The sequence below is a fragment of the Rattus norvegicus genome, chromosome 16, assembly GCF_021556685.1.
Source record: "Rattus norvegicus strain SHRSP/BbbUtx chromosome 16, alternate assembly SHRSP_T2T, whole genome shotgun sequence".
NCBI lineage: Eukaryota > Metazoa > Chordata > Mammalia > Rodentia > Muridae > Rattus > Rattus norvegicus.
In genome coordinates, this window is record NC_141549.1 from 72,879,945 (window position 1) to 72,906,992 (window position 27,048).

The 27,048-nt window shown below is 46.5% G+C and overlaps 2 protein-coding genes across 2 annotated transcripts; both read left to right on the forward strand.

Moving 5' to 3' along the window:
- The window catches only part of Erich1 (glutamate-rich 1), a gene marked incomplete at its 5' end in the record, with an annotated part of 52,793,804 nt that overhangs the window by 42,009,385 nt on the left and 10,757,371 nt on the right, over positions 1–27,048 (forward strand).
- Positions 16,005–20,908, forward strand: Adrb3 (adrenoceptor beta 3). Of its 2 annotated transcripts, XM_087587553.1 has the most exons (5): positions 16,005–16,166; positions 17,078–17,131; positions 17,221–19,526; positions 19,921–19,988; positions 20,193–20,908. In XM_087587553.1, exons 3-4 carry the CDS (start codon positions 18,301–18,303, stop codon positions 19,958–19,960), a joined length of 1,266 nt encoding a protein of 421 aa, XP_087443679.1. In that variant the 5' UTR covers positions 16,005–16,166; positions 17,078–17,131; positions 17,221–18,300; the 3' UTR covers positions 19,961–19,988; positions 20,193–20,908.

A 27,048-nucleotide genomic window follows, 5' to 3' on the forward strand; every position in this document is an offset into this window, starting at 1 on the left:
GTAGCTCACTGCACATGCTCCAAAGACCCTATAAAAGCTTACCCCTCTACGCAGTCCACAGAATCTGATGTTTAATCATTTCACTATTATTAGAAATTTTGACTACTTCATTTCTGGTTCTGCCAGATGGCTCTGGGCCAAAAGGCTGAAGACAGATGCTCCAATGTTATAAGAAATTAGGGGACTGTCTAGGCAGTCAGCTGTCTCTACAATTTGTTTCAGTTTTGATAGCTATATCCGGGTAATATGTAATTCATTATTGGACTTCTGATGGGGTTAAGGACTAGTTATAGTCTCATAAGCAAATGTCAGTTGTCATAAGCATTGAGAGAAATGATACAGAGTTGAAAGCATGGTTTTCGGGTGGTGATATGGGCTAAAATCAAAGCGTAACTCGGGTATAGAATTTTAAGCTCTTCAGTTAGGATATGCAGGTAGAGTACTTTATCTTATTGATAAATATTATGGACTGAATGTTAATATCATACTCTGCAATTTACATAATCGTTATGGTTATGCTCAATGTATGCCTGAGAGAAGAACGTTTTTTTATTTGGACAGAGAAGGCGAGGTGTTGGGGATTGAGTCTAATGCTTTGATTTAATCAAGAATCTGCAGGTCCAAATGCTGAAGGTCCTTGCCCCCACTTGGTGTTTGATCAATCAGTAAAGATGCCAGTGGCCAATGGCTGGGCAAAGGGGGATGGGGTGGGACCTTCAGATTTGAGCAGGCTAGGAACTGGAAAAAAAGAGACAGGACATCAGATTTAGAGCTGCAGAAGAAAAAGCCAATAAGCCATGCAAGAATTCGGGTAAGTGTCCACTGGCCACCTCCCCGACTGGGCCTGGGGTAACAGGCAGAGGATTAGAACTGCCTGGTCATTGAGCTAGACAGCATGTTAAAAATAAGCTAGTGTGTGTGTGTCTGTGTGTGTCTGTGTGTGTGTGTGTGTCTCTGTGTGTGTCTGTGTCTCTGTGTGTGTCTGTGTGTGTGTCTGTGTCTCTGTGTGTGTCTGTGTGTGTGTCTGTGTCTCTGTGTGTGTCTGTGTGTGTGTCTGTGTGTGTGTCTGTGTGTGTGTCTGTGTCTGTGTGTGTGTCTGTGTGTGTGTCTGTGTGTGTGTGTCTCTGTGTGTGTCTGTGTGTGTGTGTCTGTGTGTGTGTCTCTCTGTGTGTCTGTGTGTGTGTCTGTGTATGTGTGTGTGTCTGTGTATGTGTGTGTGTCTGTGTATGTGTGTGTGTGTGTCTGTGTGAGTGTGTCTGTGTGAGTGTGTGTGTGTCTGTGTGAGTGTGTGTGAGTGTGTGTGAGTGTGTGTGAGTGTGTGTGTGTGTGTGTGTGTGTGTGTGTGTGTTTCATTTTCGGATCCAGGGAGCTGCTGGGCGGGTGGCTGGAGGAACACAACCCACCCGGAGCATAAAGCAGAGTAACCAAGCTGCACACTACAAGATGCTACTCTGGTCTGCAGAGGCGTCACTGCACTGGCACTGGTTTCTAATCTAGAGGTTAATGTTTACTAGCAGAAAGGGAAGCAAACCAAACCAAGCCAAAAAGCCCTAAACGATCAGTGATTGGTCATGAAAACCTCCACAGCACAGCACGGGTCATCACGGGTCTTTCCTGTGTTCATGTTTTCTGTGAATACTCCCCATTGCTCTGCAAGAGCCCCAAGCTATCACTCTACAGAATCTATATACACCCCCCTCCTTGGACAGACTGGAAAAGGCTCCTGACAAACACTGAAGCAGTTGCTAACACTAACATCTAACGTTTGCATCCTCCGGCTGACCTCGCCCACATGCCAGGCTCTGGTTAACCACAGCCTTTCCATGCCCAGGGCTGAGAGCAGAAGACAGTGGCCCCTGGGGAATATCTCTTCCAGTAGAGGAACGAACACAGTAGTCTGCTATCGTGAAATATGGGGAAAGGGTGGGACAGGCAGTGGGGGAAGATTCTTTATCTGTCTGTCTGTCTGTCTGTCTTTATCTGTCTGTCTGTCTTTCTCTGTCTGTCTTTCTTTCTCTGTCTGTCTCTGTCTGTCTCTCTGTCTGTCTGCTTCTCTCTGTGTGTATGTGTCTGTCTCTGTCTCTGTCTCTCTGTCTCTATCTCTCTGTCTCCTTCTCTGTCTCTGTCTCTCTGTCTCCTTCTCTCTATATATATCTCTGTGTCTCTGCGTCTCGGTCTCTCTGTGGATGGGAAACTGGGAAAGGGGATAACATTTAAAATGTAAACAAATAAAAAAATCCAATAAAAAACATAAAAAAATTTAAAGTTGATCATTAGAAAATAAACTCAATAACATCACTCCTGATAAATCGGTCCAGGGCAGAGATTTGTCTCAGTGGTGCTGCATGCTTACTGTATGAAAGAGCTTGGGTTGAGTGTCCAATACCAAAAAAAAAAAATGTAATTTTATTTTATTTTTGTTCGGGTATTTTACTTTTATCTACTTCTGCATATCATAGTGTCCCTAGTGCAGATACAGCTCAGAGGAGGACATTAGCTCCCCTGTAAGCTACCATACGGGTGCTGGGAAATGAACCTGAATCCTTTGAAAGTGCAGCTAGTATTCCTAACCATTGAGACCACTTAGCCCACCGCTACCTCTTTAAACCATCAGTGCTCCTGGCTTGCCTTGTAATAGCTTTGTAGGGTGTTTCTCTAGTCTCACCATTGCCAATTATTTTCCTTGGCTAGGGGTGAGGCCTCATGAATCCCTTCCCACCCTCTGCTGGGATTTTTGTCAGGCTTGGTGTTGTGTAGATCTTGTGCGTACTGTCACAACCACTGGGAGTGCATATATGGGACTGTCCAAGAAACACTGTTCCCTAGTAGTCGTCCATCGCCTCTGGCTCATATAATATGGTTGTCCCCGCTTCTGTACTGATCCCTGAGTTTGGAGAGAAGGCCATTTAATGCAGATGTCCCATTTAGAGCTGAGATTCCCATAGCCTTTTATTCTCTGCACCTAGGCTCATTGTGGGTCTATGGTAATCACCATCTACGGCAACAGAAACTTCTCTGATGGGGGCTGAGAGCTGTACTAATCTATGAGTATAAACCATTAGAAGTTGGTTTAATACCATATCCGTCAAGTAAAATTATAGCAATCAGTTCTTTCCAAGGGCCCATGACCCCTATGATGCACAGGGTTTCCTTCCTCATAGCAGAGCCAGACTGAGTTCCACCTTGCAGAGCAGGCCTTAAATCCAACCAGAAAATGTGGGATTTGTGGTGGTTAATCTTGGCGGTCAGTTTGACCATCTGGAGTCTATGAAAACATCAGCCTCTGGAGAGGAACGTCCCTGAAGAGATTGCTTTAAGCAGTATCTTAGCCCGACCGTGGCGGCTCATGCCTTTAAACTTAGCCCTTGGGAGGCAGAGGTAGGTGGATCTCTGTGAGTTCAAGGTCAGTCTGGTCTACAGAACGAGTTATTTCCAGGACAGTCAAGGCGACACAGAGAAACCCTGTCTCGGGAAAACAAAATGAAACAAAAACCAACAAAACCAAAACAGTGTCTTAGTGACTGTTCCGTTGCCAAGTAGACACCATGTCCAAGGAAACTTGTAGAAGGAAGCATTTAATTGAGGGCTTGCTTACCGTCTTAGAGGGCTAACCCATGATCATCTTGGTGGAAAGCAGACAGGCATGATGGTGGAGCAGTAGCTTAAAGCTTTGTATCCTGATCCCCAGGAAGCAGGCAGAGAAAGAGACACTGGGCCTGTCATGGGCTTTTGAACCTCAGAACCAGCCCCAGTAACCCACTTCCTACATCAAGGCTATACCTCCTAATCCTTCATTTTTCTCAAACAATTCCACTCTCTGGTGACTCAGCACCCAATATACGTGCCTAGAGGGGCCATTCTCACTCAAACACCACGAACAGGAAGACCCTTTCTAAACGTGGGCCACACCTTCTGCTGACAGCCCACATAAAACATTGTGGAAAAAGGAAACTGGTTTAGGCCTGCTTACAGTCACCATCACTGGCAAGTTAATCTATTGTGTTCCTGAAGGATTCTGGGAGTGGTTTGAATGAAAATAGCTTCCACGGGCTCACAGAGAGTGGCACTACTAGGAAGTATGGCCTCGTTGGAGTAGGTGTGGCTTTGTTGGAGGAAGTGTGTCTCTTGGGGTGGGCTCTAAGTTTTCAAATGCCCAAGCTCGCCCCAGTGTCACTCTCTCTTCTGGCTGCCTGCCAATCCAGATGTCGAACCCTCAGCTACCCCTCCAGCAGCACATCTGCCTGCATGCCATCGTGTTTCCTACCATGATGACGGTGACCTAACCATCTGAACTGTAAGTCAGTCCCAACGAAATGTTTTCTTTTATAAGAGTTGCCATGGCCTCCGTGTCAGTTAGCTTTACTTCCCTACAGTCCTCCCCATGCTCCTCCCACATTCCTCCCCACACTCCTCCCACACTCCTCCCCACAGTTCTCCCCCACACTCCTCCCCATACTCCCCCACATTCACTCCTCTACCCTGCCCTCCCATTTCTCTCCACACTTAACCCTTCTCATCTCATTAATTCTCCTTTTCCTTTTATCCCACTTGCATTAAAGATTCTTTAATTGTGGCAAACATAAATTCATCTTAGCCAGTTTTTCTATGCATTTCTTATGTATTTACATTTTTATTTTAAATAACTTTTGAGACAGAGTTTTACTATGTACCCCAGGCTAATCAGAAACTCATGGCCCTTCCACCTCAACCTCCCTAGACAGGATTGCAGGCATCGGCTGCCACAGTGGCTGTTTCAACAATTTTTAAATGCACAACTCAGGGGCATTAATTACAAACACAATATTGTGTAATCATTGTTACTATTTATTTTTAAATGTTTTTCATGACCCCAAATAGAAATTCTGCTCCCATTAGGGTTAAGCAATACTTCCCTCCCCTCCCTCCCGTCAGCCCCTGGTTAACTCTTACCTACTTTCTGTCTCTGTGAGTTTGCCTACTCTAAATACTTCATGTAAGTGTACTCACCCAGTATTTGTCTACTCATGTCTGACTTATTTTGCCTAGCTTAATTCACCATTCGTGTCATGGTGATGTGTCAGAGGCCCATCCATTTTAGGGCTGAAAACCCCTTTGTACACATCCACCAAGGTTTGTGCTATTTTGACTGCAATCAACACCTTGTATAGGTTTCTGCTTGGGTCCTTCTTTCTACTTCTCATGGTTGACAGCTTGAAGTGGTATCGTGAGGTCAGTCCTTAACTTCTTGTGAAACAAAGCATCTTTCAGTTACAGCCCTGCCAGTAATTGCAGGAGGGTCCCCTTCCCTCGATGGCCTTTTCCAATATTTGTCCTCTCCATTTTTAATTTTAGTCATCCCAGTAAGCATAAAATCACACCTCAGTCTGTGTTTGATTTCCCTTTCCCTGATAACTCATGATACTGAGCATTCTTCACACCAGTGTTGGTCATTTATACATTTTTGGATAGGCGCCTATTCAAGTCCTTGTCCCCGATGTTCATTCCCTAGTCCATTATTTAAAGGAAGTATACTGGTGATTTTAAAAAGATTCCACTGAATACAAGTGTTTTCCATGATGCAATTTTAAAGTCTACTTTTCTGGTTCTAAAGCTCAGTGCAATGGGAAGAAACCCAACTAAAAGCCAAGACTGGAAGGTCAGTATGTGCCATAAGGTTTATGACTGGTCAGTAGCCCCTCGAAACCTCAACACACAAAAGCAGGTGCTATAAAAGACTGCTTATTATGATGACTAATTTAATGTGTCACTATTATGTAACTTGGCTAAGGGATGCCCAAATGTGGTACTTTGAATAAGAATGGCTCCCGCAGGCTCATATATTTAAATTCTTGGTTCCTACTTGGTGGGGCTATTTGGGAAGGATTAGGAGGTGTGGCCTTGTTGAAAGAGGTGTGCCATTTGGGAGTGAACTTAGAGGTTACTGTTCTCTCTCCCTCTCTCTCTTCCTCCTCCTCCTCCTCCTCTCCATGTAGATCAGATGTAAGCTCTCAGCTACTGATCCAGTACCATTTCTGCCATGCCTGCCAGGTCTGCCTTCCAGATGCCATGTTCCCAACCATAATGCTCATGCACTGAAACCATGAGCCCACAAATTGTCTCGGACGTGTTTTGTCACAGAAATAAAAAAGTAACAAGGGCCCAAGATATCTAGTAAAACATTTTATCTGAATAGGGAAGCCGTTTCTGAAAGGTTTTATTAGCATCAGGTAAGTAGATTAAGTAAAGAAAATCTTCCCTCATCAATGTAGTGGCAGGGGCATCATCCAATCTACTGAGAACCACAATAAACCAAAAAGACACAGAAGAATCAAATTTTATCTCTTCTAAGCAGGGACATCACTTTCTTCTGACCTCAAATATTGAAACTTCTGGTTCTGAAGTTCTTCAGAATCAGTCTAAACTATACCATACCAGCTTTAAGACAGGAGGTGATGAGACTTTTTGGCCTCCATAATTATATCAACTAATTCTTATTAGGAATTTCTATGTATGTGTCTCTCTCTCTTCCTTCATATATCTACCAAGCTCTCTATATATCAAAGTTTATACATTCTTTTTGTTACCATATTATCAATATATTACTATGAGTTCTACTGTTTCAATTTGTCTGAAGAACCCTTACTAACATGTCTATATAATGAGATGTGATGGCACACGCCTTTAATGCCAGCACCTAGGAGGCAGAGGCAGGTGGATCTCTGAGTTCAAGGCCAGCCTGGTCTACAAAGGGGGTTCTAGGACATCTAGGTCCACACAGAGAATATCTCTCTCTTCCTCCCTCCCCCTCCCCCTCTCCTTCTTCCTCCCCCTCCCTCTCCTCCTCCCTCTCTCTTTCTATACGCACATGCGCCTGCCTACTTGAGCTCCATACCACTCTTCAGAAGTCTATCATTTCAACCTAAACTGAAATCACACCTGTAACTGATCAGCTAGCTTTCAGGACTCTCGGCTTTAAGTGCATTCCCTCCATTTACCAAAAATAGTCCTTGTTTCAAAGTTTCGTGCAGGGACCTGGGCAAATGAATTGTACCTCACTTATGCTTACCACACAGTACATCAACTCAGACAGGCTTCCTTTATCAGGGGAACTACTGCTCCGGATACATCACATACTTGGCTGTATAAAAACTTTCCCCCTACTGTCCTTTCCAAGTATCCAAGATCCTCATGAGCTATTCTCCTAGGAAAACACTTCTCAGGAAGGGATTTTGTAAAATCTTTTCTCTAGCTGGGCAGTGGTGACATACATTTTTAATCCCAGCACTTGGGAGGCAGAAAAGCAGGCAACTCTCTGAGTATGAAGCCTCCTGGTCTACAGAGTGAGTTCTAAAACAGCCAGGTTTGCACAGAGAAACTCTATCTGGAAAAATAAATCTTTTATCCAAAAATGAAACCTATGGTGGTGGTTTAAATATGCGTGGCCCATGGGAAGTGGCACCATTAGGAGGTGTGGCCTTCTTGGAGGAAGTGTAGCCTTCTTAGAGGAAGTGTGTCATTGTGTGGGCAGGCTTTGAGCCTCCTATGCTCAGGCTTTGCCCAGTGTGGAATCAGAGCCTCCTCCTGACTGCCTGTGGAAAACAGTCTCCTACTGCTACCTTTAGATCAAGATATAGAACTCTCAACTCCTCCAATCATGTTGGCCTGAATGCCACCATACTTCCTGCCATGATTATAATGGACTGAACCTCTGAAACTATAAGTCAGCCCCAATTAAATGTTTTTCTTTTGAAGAGTTGCCTTAGTCATGGTGTCTCTTCACAGCAATAAAACCCTAACTAAGACACCTACTGTGTTCAGTTTCTATAGTGTAGTAGATACCCAAGACAATCTACTTATAAATAGAAAAGGTTTGTTTAGGCTTACTATAGGAGATTTCAACCTATAATTTATTAATTACTTAGTGAGGTAACACATCATGCCTGCCTCATGACCAAGAAGCAAGGGGGGTGGCATGGTCTTGCACTACTCTTCAAGAAGGAAGGAATATAATCCAATGATGACTCCAGCACTCAGAAGAAAGAAGGAGGATCACATCAAACTTCCAGGCCAGACCAAAGAACATTTGGAGAGAGAGACAGACAGACATAAAGACAGAGGGAAAGAAAAATCTGAGGAAAGACATCACTTTTCCATGTTTGTATGCATGCATGGCATGTAGAGCTGTATATATGTTCAATCTATGTAGCTACACATAGGTATACATGAATGTGGAGACCAGAGATTGATGTCAGGTGTCTTCCAGAATGGCTTTGTGTGTTATATATGTATTATCCAGGCAGGGTCTCTCACTTGAATTCAGAGCTCAAAAATTTCACTAATCTATGTCAGCCATCTTGCTCTTCGAATCCCCTGTCCCCATCTCCCAGCACTGGGATGACAAGAGAGCTGCCACCCTTGTGTTTGCATGGGTGCTAAGGATTCAAATTCTGGTCTTCGTTCTTTCATGACAAGCACCTTATCCACCTGGACCATCCCCAGCCCTCAAGCCATCACTTTTGTTAAATTCAACAGGAGAAGAACCAAAACAGGAGCCTTACATCTGCCTTTGAACATAAAGAAGACTAAGTGAGGGGAAGCAAGGCCTGCATCACTGGGAGTGCTCAGTATCAATGAGTGTCCTGCCCCAGATGCCGGTAGTGCATGGGGCAGCTTACAGAATCCTCAGCAACCTGTGACCTTACACATGTCTGCTTGTGCCACTCTCATCTTGAACACCATTTCTCTTTCCTGTGTCCTTTCAACTCTTATCACTTACTAACCTTCATTGGCCAGTCTCTTCTTTGTGACATTTGTTGAGTCAGTGATATCTCCTTCACTGGAAATCGGTCGATGGGTCCTCACTCTCTTCTCTGCCCTGGCGATAGCTTCCTTCATTTTCTACAGTTTGGTACCTCTCAGCATCTCAAGCATCCACCCGGATGCCCAGCCCATGGTTGCCTTCCATGGTGGGGGGTTAGTTCAAGACATGGTTTTTCTGTAGTCCTGGCTGTCCTGGAACTTGCTCTGCAGACCAGGCTGGCCTCAGACTCAGAGATCTGCCTGCCTCTGTCTCCTGAGTGCTGGGACTAAAGGCATGCACCCACTGCCCACTGTCCAGCTCTCGGTCATACTTGTGGTGGGAGGTGGCGGGGGGGGGGACAGAGGAGGAGAAGAAGAGAGGAGCAAAAGAAAAAGAAACGGAGGAGAGGAGAGGGTAGGAGAGGAGAGAAAAGGAGAGGAGAGGAGAGGAGAGGAGAGGAGAGGAGAGGAGAGGAAAGGAAAGGAAAGGAAAGGAAAGGAAAGGAAAGGAAAGGAAAGGAAAGGAAAGGAGAAAAGAGAAAAGAGAAAAAGAGAAATTTGCTTGCAGAATTTCCCTGGGATGAATAGCAACACAGTAGAGCCAAGAAATGACTTTTTCCCTTTGAGCAAGCAGTGCCTGTCCTGGGTTTAATTTAGGCTCTGCTTTTTATGCTTTAAAAGGACTTTCCCATGACAGACTCAAGACCTAAAGTCCTGTGTAGTCAGCACAGTTACCGAGAGATGAGCGGTGAGAGATGCAGCCAAGTGTGCCGGCCCCTGACCTCCTCCTGCTTCTATACAGGGTTGGAGATTTTTGCAGCTCTCAGCTTTGGTATTTTGTTCCCAGCTCAGTGGATAAGGCATGCCCATGTAGGGCGCAGTCTCTGGCCTTTTGCAGTGGGGTGTGGGCTCACACCTGTGATTGTGTGTGCTTGGTTTGGGTGTATGTGGCTGTAATTGTAACTATGGCAACAGTGAGTCTGTAAAAACACACATCTAAGTTTTCAAGAGTGTGCACATATGTCCTTGAGTGTGTGTGCCCCTGGTAGGATACCTATATGGGCCGTGTTTGTGCTCTAGGCACATGAGTTGTGCGCTGTGTGTGCTTGAATGGGGGAGCATTCTCATGGATGCTTCTGCTTCACTGGGTACCTACCTCTGCTAAATGTAAGGCCATCCAAAGAATGTCATCAGCCTTCTTTGGTGCCTTACGAAGCCATTTTTCTAAGGCACCAAAGTTTATTGTTCAATGGCTTCGTCTTGTCCCCAAACCCTAGCTTTGCCACCACCTGAAACAGATTCCAATGGCTTGTTATCTCTTCCTTCTTCCTGAGAGAGGTTGGGAGAATGGAGGGATCCCCCTAGCCCTAGCCAGGACTTTTCTCCTTCTTGATACCATTTCATCTTGATACTCTGTTGTATCAATCAGGCTCCCGGGAGCCACAGGAGCCCTTGGTCTTCTGTGCCAATGACATCATTTGGAAACTATTATAAGGCCTAGCTAGCAAAAAGCTGGAGTTCCCTCTCACTGCCCCATGTCTCAGTACAGAATTGACATTCCCAGAATGGTTTACATTCTCTTCCTCTTTGTCTCCCTGCTCCCTACCCCTTCCAGGACCACCCATTTGGTCTAGCAGATAGACTGCTGGTGTAAGTAAGGCCACACTTGACGCTCTGGGGAAGCCCAGTCTCTGATTCGCCACAACTCAGAATGTTATTCTTCCTTCTCCTAGTCTTTGTGTTTGGTTTGGTTCTACTCTTGGGGTGCTGGAGGCTTGAGCCTGAACTTTGTAAACCGTAGGCTAAAGCCCTACCCCTGTGCTGCAGCCCTGGTTCTCTACTGGATCTGCCCGTTTCTCTCCTTCAGGGAACCAGAAAGCAACCAAACCCCAGGAAGCTAAGGTTGATGACTTCCTCTGTGTATCCTGCCTTCTGCCTCTATCCACCTAATTCTCTACACATTCCCAAGCCCCTGTCCACAGAGTAAGAAGAGAGATCCTCTCGGCTCAGACCTGGGAGAATTGGCTTTTCTTCCCAGCTGTCACCCCATTTTTTTCTGACCCCACACAAGTCCCCTCAGTAAATGTGAACTGCATTGTTTATACAAGGAACACACACACACACACACACACACACACACACACACACACACACACACACAAAACCTTCTGCCAATAGTTTGCAGCACAGTCATGAAGAAATGTTTCATAGAGACAGTGGGGAAAGGCTTGAGTGGAAGAGAGGCAGGATATGTAACCCTTGTTAGTGCCATCTCTTTTCTGCTTGATGCTCACAGCTGGGAAGACAGAGGTTAAATGGACCATCATTCTAGAAGTGGGAAAGCCTATTTTGTTCATGGAAAGCTGTGTTGAGGTATAGCAGAACTCTTCAAACATGTCTGCTTGGTGACTCCTGTGAATATTTTCTTTCCCTTCTCCATCACAAGACAAAACCAACCTCCCCAAAGAAGCCTACCAAGATGAGTGGGACTCCTTTGGCAGAACAAAGGAAAGCCCCAGCTCCCTCCGTGTGGCTGCAGAGTCTCCTACCCAGGGGCAGGGGGCTAGATCCCAGTTACATCTTTATCAGGATGCATAACAAGACCACACAAGACAGGCGGGCATGTGGGAATATGTGTGAATGGTGACAGGAAGCCAGAAATCCAGATGGATGCGCAAACACACACACACACACACACACACACACACACACACACACACACACACACACACATGGCCTTTTTATACTAGATGTCAAGGAAATCCCTCTTCCTTCCATTTTCCATTTATTTCCAGAAGAGACGTGTGTTCCCTCCCAACTAGAAAGCAGGTTGACTTGTCTCCTCTTGAGGGGAAAAAAGGTGTCTTCTTTTTCTCCCTATCCAAGGCTTCTTTGAAAACAGGAAACATCTCTCTCTCTCTCTCTCTCTCTCTCTCTCTCTCTCCATCTCTCTCTGTCTGTCTCTGTCTCTGTGTCTCTGTATCTCTGTCTCTGTCTGTCTGTCTCTCTCTGTCTCTGTCTCTCTGTCTGTCTCTCTCTGTCTCTGTCTGTCTCTCTATCTGTCTGTCTCTGCCTCTCTGCCTGTCTGTCTCTGCCTCTCTGCCTCTCTCTCTCTTTCTCTCTCTCTCTCTCTGTCTTTGTCTCTCTGTCTATCTGTCTGTCTGTCTCTCTCTCTCTGTCTCTCTCACTTTGTCTCTGTCTGTCTGTCCCTGTCTGTCTGTCTCTGTCTCTGTCTGTCTCTCTGTCTGTCTGTCTCTGCCTCTCTGCCTCTCTGTCTCTCTCTGTCTCTCTCTGTCTGTCTCCGTGTCTGTCTCTGTCTCTGTCTCTCTCTCTCTCTCTCTCTCTCTCTCTCTCTCTCTCCTGGCACTCTGGATGTCAAGCATCTTTCCTGATGAGCTTTGTTACCCAGGAAGGTCCACCTACTCTGGAGGACAGACCTTCCTCATTATTTTGCCCTCTGCCCCTCCAACCTCAGTCCACCACCTTCCCTAACACAGGCTCCACGGGCAAGGAGGGAGATGCAGTCTAATCGGAGCAGTATAGTCAAGCTGCTTCCTTCTGCGATTCTAGCCTTGTTTTCCCAGAGAGGTTCTGGCCTTGCTTGAGTTTCCCCTCCTAAGGAAGAGGGAGAGACTGGACAAACCCAAACAGCATGACTGATGTGCCCTGTCCCCTGCTGTCTCCCCTTCTCACAAGCCACGGCACAGCTGGAAGGTGATCAAACATTTCTCTGTTGAAAACAGAAACCCCTCTATGCACTCTTTTCCACACTGGCTTGCTTCCCTCCTGCCTTTGAGGAGAGGTTGCTTATTGGACAGAGACCTGAAGACTCCTGTCTAGGCTTTAGCTATGGTTGTGACCTTCACCCTGGCCTTAGAGGGAGTTTCTCTGACAGTCATAAGGATTAGTGATTCTTTAGAGACGAGGATTTGTCTCCCCACCCAGGAATTGAAGGTTGAGCTCATTTTTATTTTATTATTCGTATATATTACATATACATACATATGTATATTACCTACACATATGTGTATATACATATACCTATATGTATGTGTAGGTGTGTGTGCACATGGAGGCCACATGAGAGTGTTGGGTCCCCTGACAATGAGATTACTTGCAGCTGTGAGCTAAGTATAGGTGCTGGGACCTGAACTCATGTCCCCTGGAACCCCTGAGCTCTCTCTCCAGCCCTAGAAGACCAAGTCTTAGTCCTTTCTTCCCGATAAACAAGAACTGAAAAGGAAGAATCAGGGCTGAGGTGTAGCTGGGTAATCATCCTCCTACTTAGCGTGCTCACAGGTCCCTGGGTTCCAACTCCAGCGTGCAAAATTAAGTCAACTTAAAAGTAAAACCTGAGGCCCTGGGAACTTACTCTGCCAACCCATCTGTAGTAGAAAGCCCTTGTCTCAGCCCATGCCTTAGGCATGAATCTTATGTTCCCTGGGATTGGAACCCTTTTTTCTCTTCCTCTCCTTCATGCAGGTGTGTGTAGAGTCAGCTTTGCCATGGGTTAAAGGAAACAAACTGTCTTCCATTACGGCTTTGGTTGACCTCCCCGACTCCAGGGAGACGGTGGTCCATTGTTGTCCCATACAGAACAGAACAGAGGTATTGGCACAATCTGGCTGGGATTGAGGACAAGTTATGCTGGCAAAAGAGCCCATGCCTTCTCTGCCTGTGTACCTGTTAGGAATTAGCTTTTGCATGTGCTTGTGAATATACCTGGCTCTCTTCTCTGGGCATCATTAAATAACTCCATAAGGTGTTGATATTGGATTTGATCTTTAATGCCTGTTTTAGAGGCAAGTAATCTCAGCTACTAATGAGATCTTATCAGTAAGATTATAAACTCAAGCCCTGCCTAGGCTACAAAGTGATTTCAAGGACAAAGCTTTGTCACTTAGTGAGAGCTGTGTAAAACAGAACTGCAAAACAAGAGCTGGGGATAAACTAGAGGTAGAAGCCTTGTCTAACATGTGTAAGTCCCCAGGACTGTTAAAAAAAGAGAAGGGAGACCCGCTTAGAGAATCCCTCCTGCCCCCCACTTTTAAATACTGAGCCTCAAGTATCCCAGACCAGCATCAAACATGGTGTCTTGTCAAGAATATCCTAAGCTTCAGACCTGCTACCTTTAGCTCTCGGTTGCTGGACCTCAGGCATGTGCTACCCTGTCGGGCTTATGTAATGCTCAATGAAACCCAGAGCCTTGGGACAAGCACGGTAGCTGCTGTTCATAAGAAGCCACTTAAGTCCTAAGCCCTTGACTCCCTGTTACAGAAGGGAAAAATGCAAACTCGAAACCCACTGTTGGGAAGCCACGTGGATATTCATCAAAACACTGTGGGTGAGAAGCCGCAGCACGATGGAGAAGACAGAGGTGTCTAAAAAGGAGGAGGCAACGTCCTCTCCATCTTGCTCCATTCCAGGAACTTTATTTGCTTTTTTTTTTTTTTTTTTTTTGAGACAGGGTATCACCATGTAACCAAGGCTAGCCTACACCTTAGGCTCCCCTTGATTTTGCCTCCCAAGTGCAAGAATTCAAACCCATAGCCATCTACTTCCCAAGAACCTTAAAGCCAAAGGGTGGATCGTGACTGGTAGAGTGTAGCCACTTCTGTGTGGCTGGAAACATATCTTAAAGGGTATGCTTAGTGGAGAGAGATCTTAGGTTCGATTCCAAGCACCAGAGACAGAAAACACACATGTATGTACTATATACACATACCTCTAACACATGTGGTCTCAGACAAAGTACCAGGCCATAAGCCCTCCTGGGTTTCTTGCTGCCGTGTCATTTAAACACGTGTCTGAGCACCCTGTGTCAATGTCCACACAGCTTCTGCTTACTCTCCAGGACAAAACTTCCTGCTATTAGAACTGTCCATCAAGTGACCGCTGCCTCTGGAGGCTGTACTCACTACAAATGCCATTCTTCCATACATTCTTGGAGCTTCTAACACATAGCCTGGGGGGACACCATCAGCATCTTAGGGGCCCATGCTCACTGAATGCTTCCAAGGGCATAAAACAAAGGTCATGGGGGATTGGGCCCGAGCAATGCTCTCTCTCTGGGCAATGTATGTGTCTATGCAGAGTTGGACGACCTTTACAGAATAGGCAATGCTAATTCCCGGAGGCCCAGCCATTAGGACGGCTTCCCAGAGCATCAGGCCACTGGCCTGCAACCCCCAGCTGGCCACCAAAAGTGACAGTGAGGTTGGAAACAGACACATTGTCTGGGGAGAAAAATGTAGCAATGACTTACAAGTATACGACTTATTTATAACACTCTGTTCGTAGAAACAAATACGTTTCCACAGGTATGCAAGGACTAGGGTATTAATTATACTTTGCAACATCATCCATTGACAAAGACAGGAGCTAAGTAAGGTGTCCACTAGTAGACAACTAGTCTTATGTCCGTTCATACTACAGATGGGCATCTTTTTGTGTGTTCATCTAGAAGGGTCATAAGTTAGTTCCATATGGTTTTGTTATGATTCAAAAGTACAAGCTGAGACATATTTGTGTGGAAAACAATGGGAAAAAAGAGTATGTTTTTACATCCTGAGTTATCTCTACATAAAATGTTATCAGAAAGATTAATACGATCTGATAGTAGCTACTTGTCCAGGAGTTGAAGCGTGGGGTGGAAGCCACTTTCTGTTTACCTTTCCTATGCGGTGATGGTTGAACAATGTGAACGCCCTGTCCGTTAAAAACTTACAATAAAATTACAAAAAAAAAAAGAAAAAAGGAAGAATAATCTCAAAGACCAAAACAGCAAAATAATGGGAGCAGCACAAGGGGGGAAGAAAACTCTGGCGAGGAAGGAAGCCCAGTACTTGGGCATGCCTCTGCTGCCTCGCAGGCCTAAGGGAACAAGGGTCCAGCATACTCATTCTCACAATATTTGGTTACAGACTCACCGTTTGCCACACATGGGTATGTTCTTACAACTGGGGACTCTTGGCCTTTTCCAAAAACATAAACACTTCTGCACATTTTCTTCAAAGAACAAGGTCAGTCATTGACTCAAGCAGTGACAGCCCTCGAGTATGTCTTGGAGAAAAAAATCTTTCCCCAACCAACTCAAATGTCCTGGTGGGGAGGGGGGGAGTGCCAAGTGGCATGTATTTGCTTCAGAGACTGCTTGTTGAGAATCTTATGACACCCCTTTGCGATAACTGGCAGCGCTCTGGCGTGTTGCAAAACAAGACTTGGGTGCAATCGCCCTGATGACCAGCAAGAAGCAACAGCCAAATGCAGCCTGCACCACCCTGGCATGCCTGGGACAGGGGCAGGGGCAGCAGAAGGGAGCTCTGAAGGCTGAATCCATGCGACAGGGAAAGCATTTGCTTGAGAGCCCCTGACAGTCCTGCTCATGGGTGAGTGAGTTGCCGAGTCCCTGGGAGCCCAGCTGGCCCTTTCTCCTTAGGGATAATTTTAGGTTCTTCCCCATCCAGCCTTTCTGACTCCCAACCCCTGGTTCAACCTCCCACAGGGATTGCCTAGTCTAGCGACTGTATAGTGCACTTTTTGAAATATAGAACTATTCAAAAGAACATGCCAAGGGGTTGCCCTGGAGCCATTTTCCACTACACTGTTTTTTCTTTTGCCCCAGTGTTTCAGGGGAGGTAATGAGACAGCTCAAGGGTCAATCTTGACAGACATCCCCCAACCCTGGGATTTACATTTGCAGTTCTTCACTCTGGGCTTCTTTATTCACATCCTGGGGATCATCGAACTTGGGTCCTTCTGCTTGCCAGGCAAGCATTTCACTGGTTTAGCCATCTCCCTAACCCCCAGAGGCTCATTTCGAAGCCTTTCATCCCCACCCCCAACTTGGAAAAAACTGTTTACTGGGAGACTGGATGGCAGGGTTAGGCCCTCTAAGTCTGGGTGAGGGGAGGGACTCATCAGTGCTCAGAGGCACTGGTCTTACTGTATAAAAAAACTTCAGAGGCATTAAAATACCAGGCTTATCCTTCTCCACACTTCAGAAATGCAATGTGAGGGCCCTGGGAGATGCCTCAGTAGGTAAGAGTGTTTGTTCTGCAAGCATGCCGAACTGAGTTCAAGTCCCCAGCACCCAAGTGAAGAGTTGGGTGTGGCCACACATGCCCATGACCCCAGCCTTGGGAAGCAGAGGCAGGTGAATCTCAAAAGCCCAGGATCCCCCATCCTAGCCAAAGCAAGAGCTTTCTGGCCATGCGGGAGATGCTGTCTCAAGGCAATAGACTGGAAAAAATGGCAGAGAGAGACACCTGACGCACACAAATGAGTCCCTCAACTCTAGTTTCTTAGGAACAAATCTGGAAGAAGTGGATGAAATCCCTTTACCATGGAGAAGGTGACAAACATTATTTTTGGAGAGTTGAGGGTAGCGGTAGATCTGTGGTCCTCAACCTTACTAATGCTGCGCCCGACCCTTTAATACAGCTCCTCGTGTTGTGGTGACCCCAACCCCAACATTATTTTGGTTGCTGCTCGGTAATTATAATGTTGCTATTATTTCTAATTGTGATGTAAATATCTGATACACAGGATATCTGATATGTGCCCACAGGGGATTGCGAGCCTCGGGTTAAGAACCACTGTGCTAGGCAAACTTTACCCTCAAATCCATCCACCCATCCTTCCTTCTATCCTTCCTTCCTTCCTTCCTTCCTTCCTTCCTTCCTTCCTTCCTTCCTTCCTAACTTGATCTCAATGCTGGACCCCAGGCCTGCTAAGCGTGCACTCTACCACCGAGATAACCACCCCCCTCCCAGGCTCCATTCTTCCTTTTTAATGCGTCTTTATTACTTCAGAATGTGAAGGGACTTTTCTAGGAAATTTTCCCCAGGAGAAATGTGTAAGGATGGGGCAGTGCAGGAGGAAGCCCTCCCAAGCTATGTGATGCCATGTTGGACGAACTAGAGTGACTCCTGAAACAAGCTGGTGTCTCCAGGAAATGAAAAGAAAAAGAACGAGAACAGTAGACAGGAATGGAGGGTGAGCGAACACCTGTGGTGGCACACACCTGTAATCCCTGCTCTGCGGGGGCTGAAGCAGAAGGATCTGGAGGTCCGGACCATTCTGATCAACATATAGAAAGACCATCTCAAACAATAAGATACTTTAGGGAGAGCATCCCAGCAGAAGAGGGTCTGTCTTGGATGCTTCGGGTTGTTCGTTTATGTTTTTGTTTGTTTCAGGAGGGTCACCTTTCTTGTTGGGTAAAGGGTAGGGTGGGAGTTTTTCTCTTCTTTGCAGGGTTGCCTCAGGTTCTGCCAGGAAGGAGCTGCTGAGCTCCAGGAAACCGGTGCTAAGGGAGTATCAAGGCAGGACGTCCCTCTCCACCCTCCAATTCCCACCAGAGGCCTCTCTTGTGACTATTGGACGCTGCTCCTTTAAAAGCAGCCACTCCTCCTGGCTTCTAGGGTGTGGGGGTGGGGGCTGATATGGAGGGAAGCTGACAGAATTACCTCAACAATTAGGGAAGATGGACCAGGCTGGAAAAGTCGCTCCCAAGCCCTAATGTCCCCTTCCCTAAGCCAGCGGGTCTGGGGGGAAAACTTCCCATCCCAGACGCGACACGAGATGGCTCCGTGGCCTCACAAAAACGGCTCTCTGGCTTTCTGGTCAGACGCCCCCACCTTGGACCCCAGTGCAGCCAACACCAGTGGGTTGCCAGGGGTGCCATGGGCAGCGGCATTGGCTGGAGCATTGCTGGCGCTGGCCACGGTGGGAGGCAACCTGCTGGTAATCACAGCTATCGCCCGCACGCCGAGACTACAGACCATAACCAACGTGTTCGTGACTTCGCTGGCCACAGCTGACTTGGTAGTGGGACTCCTCGTAATGCCACCAGGGGCCACATTGGCGCTGACTGGCCACTGGCCCTTGGGCGCAACTGGCTGCGAGCTGTGGACGTCAGTGGACGTGCTCTGTGTAACTGCCAGCATCGAGACCCTGTGCGCCCTGGCTGTAGACCGCTACCTAGCCGTCACCAACCCTCTGCGTTACGGCACGCTGGTTACCAAGCGCCGCGCCCGGGCGGCAGTAGTCCTGGTGTGGATCGTGTCCGCCACCGTGTCCTTTGCGCCCATCATGAGCCAGTGGTGGCGTGTAGGGGCAGACGCTGAGGCGCAAGAGTGTCACTCCAATCCGCGCTGCTGTTCCTTTGCCTCCAATATGCCCTACGCGCTGCTCTCCTCCTCCGTCTCCTTCTACCTTCCCCTCCTTGTGATGCTCTTCGTCTATGCTCGAGTGTTCGTCGTAGCTAAGCGCCAGCGGCGTTTGCTGCGCCGGGAGCTGGGCCGTTTTCCGCCCGAGGAGTCTCCGCGGTCTCCGTCGCGCTCTCCATCCCCTGCCACAGTCGGGACACCCACGGCATCGGATGGAGTGCCCTCCTGCGGGCGGCGGCCTGCGCGCCTCCTACCGCTCGGGGAACACCGCGCCCTGCGCACCTTGGGTCTCATTATGGGCATCTTCTCTCTGTGCTGGCTGCCCTTCTTTCTGGCCAACGTGCTGCGCGCACTCGTGGGGCCCTCCCTAGTTCCCAGCGGAGTTTTCATCGCCCTGAACTGGTTGGGCTATGCCAACTCTGCCTTCAACCCGCTCATCTACTGCCGCAGCCCGGACTTTCGCGACGCCTTCCGTCGTCTTCTGTGCAGCTACGGTGGCCGTGGACCGGAAGAGCCACGCGTGGTCACCTTCCCAGCTAGCCCTGTTGCGTCCAGGCAGAACTCACCGCTCAACAGGTAGGCGACGCAGGCAGAGGACTGGAGTCTGGGTGGGGACGCCTCTGTCTCTATTTTTGAGTTTGAGGGTTGGGGGAGGAGAAGGTGTAGACAGGGCTTTTGTCTCGAGAGGACAGAAAAGGAGTAAGAACAGAATCGGGATCTAGGGCCCTTCCTTTTATTGGATCCAATCCCTGGGTCTGAGGCAAAGGAGGAAAGGGAAATTTGTTCACCTTGGGACCAGGTGAGCCCCACAGGTTTCTGCCAGCAGGTTTCTGACCTCTCTGGTTGCCTCTAGTTTGGATCTTTTTAGTTCTATTCTCCAGGCGCCCAGGCATCACTAACTTGTCTGGGACATCCATAGACAGCAATGGACATGTCAAGTCCTCTGCCTCAGTTCCGCTTTCTTTCAAAGGTTTGATGGCTATGAAGGTGAGCGTCCATTTCCCACATGAAGGACCATGGAGATCTAGCAAGGAGCCTGTGAGTTGAATTTGAGCTGCTTTTCTCCCTCAGGGACTGGATTCGAGGTGTAGGGTGGGATGAGGGAGGGTGCAGGATGATCCCTATATCTTTGAAAAGTAAATATGCTATTCAGGGTTCCTGAGTCACTCCCCTCTTACCTCCAGTGCTTGATCCGCACCTCCTTGACTGGTTACCCCAAGAAATATTGTTTCCGTTTTGCAGGACTTCTGGAGAAAATTTTTTTTAAGACAGAAAGACAAGCAACGTCCATGGATGCAAACTTTTTATACAGCCCTTGATTTCTGCTCAGAGTGAGTTCCCAGGAACCGCAACTCTCCAGAACCAATGACTAGACCACAGAATGTAAAGGGGAAATCTTACCAAATGGGTTTTACCATCTTCTCTCTCTTTCTGAGAGACGTTGTCTAGGATCCACCTTGAACTTCGCTACTACCTCAGCCGCCGGGATATCAGGCCACCCGTGCTTGACTGCCCTGGGAGGAGCTGCGTTCCCACCACCACCCTGCTTATTATGTTTGTGCTGGATGCTTAGGGCTAAGAAAGCACCCTTACCTACCTCCCTTCCTACTGCTTTCCTGACCCCATGAATGACTTTTGTCTCCACAAATCACTCTGTCTCCAGGTTCTGTGTTCCCAGTCTCTGTGTCTCTGGTTAGTTGGAAAGCAGGAAACCCGGCGGGGGAGGCGGGGGAGGGGGGGAACGACCAAGTTTGAGGTTTTGTCCCTGGCTCCTCACTACAGCTCTCTAAACATCATCTTGGACCATCTCTCACAATAGGCACAAAACAGCTCTAATCTACCTCACTCTTAGGACTTCAAGGTTTGGGAGAAATTCCAGGGTTCCTGGGAAGAAGTCAAACCATTGGAATGGGTCCCTTTTCCACTTAAAATCAAATTAATAAATATTATTGAATGTGGTTTGTCCCCTGCTCTCTTTTCTCTGGGTTTGTTTGCCTTTCATGATCCACTTGCTGGCTTCCTTGCCTGGAGCTGTGCTTTGACAGGGGCAGTAAATTAGGAATAATCCTTGCCTCTCTCTTCCTAATCCTCATCAGACAAAACCAAAAGGCTTGGCTGTGTAAAAGGAAAAAAAAAAAAAAGGCAAGTCTTTGCTTCTCCCTCCTCCCTGCCCTTCCAGAACCTTCTGGGATCTAGTTGCAAGGAGCACACTCCTTCATTACTTATGTGTCTTACAGGAGGATGGGCCTTGCTGTGTCCTGGATCAGCAGTCTCTCATACCACAAACTAGCATGACTTAATAAGGTCTCGTTGACATCAGCAAATGCTTGGCTTCTCTGCTTCGTGTGCCTGTGTTTCTAAAGGTGCAGGGCACTGGTTTGGGAAGGGGCAAGATGTCTTGTGCTACACTGATAGATGTGTGCATACAATACACACATACGTGTTTCTATAACCCTCTATCTTCCCATTTCCTCCCTGGGTTGCAGAAATCTTCATTTGCCTCTGGAAGCAAAACTGGAGTCACAACTGTCTCTTGATGTTATTTTGTTCCTCACTTCAGTTTTTAACCATTCTTGTCTGACATGTTTCTCTTGCGGGATTGAGGGGGAGAGTTCTATGGAAGTGACTAGACTATTACGCCGGCTCTTTTTTTAACTCCAAGAGCAGAGACCATTGTCAGGCTGATTTCCAGCACCGCCAGTTAACCACCAAAAGTTCAGCATGCCTGTGGCTTACCATGCAGTGCATTGACTGGGCTCAGGGGCCCTAGAGATACAAAACCTCACATTGCCTACAGGACAAGCTACAGGAATTTCCACATATGGGCGTTCCCTGTGCACTGGACTTTGCCTACGAATCTCCCTCTGCTCCTGGAGCTCAGGTTTTATTTCTCAGGATGTTTGCATACCAAAGATGACTTTCTCCTTTCCAACCCAATGCAGCGTGCGATCTCTGGTGTCCAACTGTAGACGGTTTCTTGGCAGAGAGACTGCTTTCGAACTATGGGCCTCGGTAAAGAAGGAAGTTTTGGTTGAGCCTGGGGTTAAGAGAGCATCCTCTCACCACCTCTGGATATTTTCCTAGTCTCTCTGAGGGGAGTTGCCCAGAGAGAGGAGAGGATGGTTGGGGGGGAGGGGCTTTTGGTTTATAGAATTGTCCTTGAAGAGTGTCCAGGCACTCATACTGCCCGGTTTTGCAGTACACATACCCATGTGCCGACTGTCAGCCTCCTTTGAAGTGTTTAGACTTGAACAGGGCTGTGGATTCCATCTGCAGATTGTCACCCGTGAACCTGACAGCAGAAGAGACAGCCTTTCTAGTCCTTTCTCCAGCTGGGTGTCAAACTGAAGGAGATTTACCTCCTCGAATGCGAGGCAAACTGCTTTTGCCAGCGTGAAGCCTGAACCCTGGGATGGGGGAAGACGAACAGCCATGCTACAAAACTAAAGATGTGAAGACTGACAGGCCAGCAAGGACAGGGGTGTTCTAGAAGCCCTGTCTCTCAAGAGTCTGGGAGTAGGAGAGAATGTGGGGCAGATATGACGGAGAAGGCAGGGTTGAGTTGGACAGGTGACCTTGTGGGTGAGACTACAAAGGAACAAGCTGAATTAGAGAAAAGAGGATGTTGGGAACAAGCTCTTCTTGAGCTCATTCCACGACAGACTCTTCAAGCTGTGATGGGTTAAGAGTAGGCTACAGGCCTCGTAGCTACTAATTCCATACTGACTTAATTCCTCAAACCTGTTAAACAGAGACAACTCCCCTGTGTTGCTTGGAAGATGCTTGCTCCAGAGAGTGGCACTATTAGGAGGTGTGGCCTTGTTGGAGGAAGTGCATCACTTTAGGGGTGGGCTCTGAGAGTTTACTCCTAGCTGCCTGAGGATGCCCGTCATTTAGTTCCCTTCGAATCAAGATGTGGAACTCTCAGCTCCTTTTCCAGCCCCATGCCTGCCTAGACACTGCCATGCTTCCCTTGATGAGAATGGACTGAAACTCTGAACCTGCAAGCCAGCCCCAATTGAATGCTGTCTTTTATTTATTTTTTTAAAGATTTATTCATTTATTATATAGAAGTACACTGTAGCTGTCTTCAGATACACCAGAAGAGGGCATCGGATCTCTTTACAGATGGTTGTGAGCCACCATGTGGTTGCTGGGAATTGAACTCAGGACCTCTGGAAGAGTAGTTGGGCGCTCTTAACCACTGAGCCATCTCTCCAGTCCGAATGCTATCTTTTATAATATAAGGATTCATGATTCACTGAAGAATGATACCCTGGTCTCAAATAGTATGTAAATGCAAAGAGTGTTTTTATTCTGCATAAGTCCAGCATGCTGGGGTCTCTCATTACCAAGACAGAGAGACAACCAAGTGAGCTTTCAGGCCTGATTTAAAGCGCATTAGGGAATTCCAGGGTCAGTGACCTCTATGTTAGTCTGTCGGGTCCATCTCTGCAGACATTCCATGACTGGGGTGTGGGGGTTGGAAACTTCCTGGAGAGGTCTGGAAACTATTACTGAGAAAGTAACTGAGGAAGTCTAGAAACAACTCCTGACCCATTCATTGTCCTTGCCTCAGGCCAGGTGGTGGGGCAGCTTCTGAGGTCTGACTTGCCTAGGCTTGCCCATTTCTTAGAAACAGAGATTTAGGCCTTGTCTCCTGAACTGCCAGTTTGAAGGCTGTCATGGAATCAGCATAGCCTTCTCAGTAAGAGTTGCCTTGATCATGGTATCTTTTCACAGTGATGGAAACCCCAAGATATTTCCCAAGCCACCAACCATCCACCCCAGCCTAAGAAAGTAAACACCTTTGAGGGGAAGTGGTGCTGTCTAGAAACCCCCCCCTTTTTTTTTTGAGGGCCTAGCTCTGTAGCCCACCAGGCTGCTCTGGAACTCGTCTTCCCCGTCCTGGTCACCTTATTCCAGGGCCTACAGGTGTGCTCCACCGTGCCCTGTGTTAGGACCATATTCCAAACCTTAGTCTTGTTGCAAGGACCTTAGAAGTGTTTGGCGCCTCCTGGTGGCAATATGAGATACAACAGGAGTGGAATGTTGAGCTGTCCAGTCAATGGTTTCCGTAGCTGAGAGACTCCATTCTGTATAAATACCAGTCCAACTAGATGTAGTGTGCTGTAATCTCAGCACCTCAAAGGGTTCAAGTTCCAGCCCAGCGTTTGTTGAAGCCAGAAATCACCTGAAAATAAAAGAAGAGAAATAGTTTAGTTCAATCCTTTGATAAAAATACATAAAGAACCCGAGTTCTATTCTAGCACTGGGGATGTAGCTCTGATGCTTTTCCTGCTTGCATGAAACCCCAGGTCTGATTCCCAGCACCACAAAAACTGTAAATGGTGATGCATGTTTGTAACCCCAGCACTGAGGAAATGGAGGCAGAAAGATCAGAAGTTCAAAGTGATCTTTGGAGATATATATATATGTATATATATATATATCATATTATATAATTTATAGTACAGTTATATAGCATATACTATATACTGTTATATAATATATAATTAAATACATTATATATTGTATAATAGTATACTATATACCATACCCCACTATATATATTATATTTGTTACAAATAGTATAATATTATAAAATATAATCTATTTATTTATATATTATATAGTATACAGTACATATTACATCTTATATATTATAACTATCATATATATTCTAGAGGAGTGAGTTGGGTAGCCAATTTTCTTCAGTCACACAAAAGTTTCAGAGCCAGAAAAAACGTCGTAAAGATACACTTCACATGCTATGCTATCAAGTGACAGAAAATTAGAAACAAAAATACAGCCCCACAGGAATCGAATAGTGGTTGGGACTGATCCTACATTGAGTCCGCTCCCCCGTCCCCCATTAAATCAGCCATTCTTCTTGTTATGTGTCTGGAGGTTAGAATGTTTGCTCACTCTTTGCAAATGCCGACCATGTATCTGATGCACTTTGTCCCCTTTCACCTCTCAGTGTCCTCTCTCATCCAGCGATTCTCCCCTTTACTTTCAGTTCTTTTGTTATTTGTTTCTTTGCTGGATGTGGGGTGATTTGTGACTCACTGAATTTAAATGAGCTCCTTGAAAGATCATGGGCAGGAGGATATTTACATGGGCAATCAGCAACAGCTATATTCACTCCCCCTGGAACATTAACTGCCAATCATTCTTCAGAGAGGGTAGAACCTCGTGGGCACCTCCTCCTGCCATGATTCGATCCTTTTCATTTTTGGTCAATTTTTATATAATTTATTTACAACATCTTTCCTTCCCTTTCCTCCCTCCAAATCCTTCCATCTACTCCTCCCAACTCTCCTTCAAATTGGTAGCCTCTTTTTTCTTTTTACTGCATACATATGTGTATATGTGCATATGTGTATGTATATGTGTATATGTGTGTATGTGTGTATGTGCATACGTGCATATGTATATGTGTGTGCATATGTGTATATGTGTATATGTGCATGTGTGTAATCGGGATATACTTGTATGAGGAAAATAATCTATTTTCAATAAAAAAGAAAAAATGTAAAAAAAGAAGTATCACTGTTGAACATAATGAATAGATTACATTGGCATATAAGATATTGTTTGAGTTAAGGAAATATTTTCAATACCCTTATTGCCTACTAACACCCTTCCCCCAGCTTGGCCTAGCGCCTGGTATTTTTATGGAGGGCATCTGGCAATTCTATCCACTGCCTTAACTCGGGCTTTCCTCACTTCTTAACTGAATTAACCCAGGCTCCACTCACCCTGCTCGCTGGACTCTGGCTCCCCTCCAGCTCTTCCACCACACGCCCCAGAAGAAGCAGAAGGAAAGCATGTGCTGGCAGCTCATAGACAAAAAGTGGCGCTTCTAGGGGCTTCAGGAAATGGACTCTTGTCAGCCACGCGAATCACACAGTTGCCAACTTAACTGGTAGTACATGCAACCGCGAGAAAAATACTGAACTCGGGTGACATTCTGAGAAACATCAATGAGAGGGACAGGAAGGGATGGTAGTGTCATTCCCAAGGCCATGCTAGGACAAGGCATGGAGAAAGCCCCCACACAACCCATGATGGCTGTTCTTGCCTGTCAATTAGACTATATCTGGAGTGCACTACAGTCCAGGCAGGGAGGGCACACATGTGAGAGATATTTGGCTTGGTTTGAAAGTGGGTAAATCTACATCTAGTCTGGACCTTTTGAGGTAGGTAGACTCACACCTTTGGATCTAGATCTTGAAGCAGGAAGACACAGACTTCTGACCTTGATCTTGAGGAAGGGAAGGTAACCTCTTTAATCCAAATATTAAGACAGGAAGACACACCTTTAATCAGGACCACACCTCTCTGGGGTATGGTACACACACACACACACGTGTGTGTGTAAGAGAGAGAGAGAAAGAGAGAGAATATATATATACATATATATATATGTATGTATGAGAGAGAAACACAGAGAGAGAGAGAGACGGGGGGGGGGGGGATTTCATTCATTCTTTAGTTCTGTGACTCCAGAGAACCATGACCAATACACAGCTGTAGAAGACTAACAGGAACCAACATCCCTAACTATTAAAAACAGATTATTCTCCATAATTAACCACATTCGTATTCTGTTTGCCAGAGATGGAACTTAGGGCTCTGTTAAGGTTTGAATGGGAATGGTCTCCCATAAGTTCATAAGTTTGAATGCCATTCCTAATTGGTGGAATGGTTTGGGAAGAATTAAGAGATGTGGCATTGTTGGAGTAAATGTTTCACTGAAGGTAGCCTTTGAGGTTTCAAAAGCCCCTGACATTCTCAGTTAGTTCTCTCTCTCTGTCTTGGGCTTGTGGATCAAGATGTGAGCTCTCGACCGTTCCTGCCAACATGCCTTCTTTACAATTGTCAGAAGCCATCCAGGGAAGACTAAGGCATTCAAATGAGTTTCCTAGAGATGGCTCATCATTTTGCATAACTGCAACGGATGAATTCTAAGAGGCAAAGTCCCAGGAGGCTTTATCCCAGGATGGCTTCTTGCTGCTGCCATGCCTTTCCTGTCACTGTTACTTATCCTAATGATTTTCTGCAGATCAACATGAAGATGTACTCATGTAGT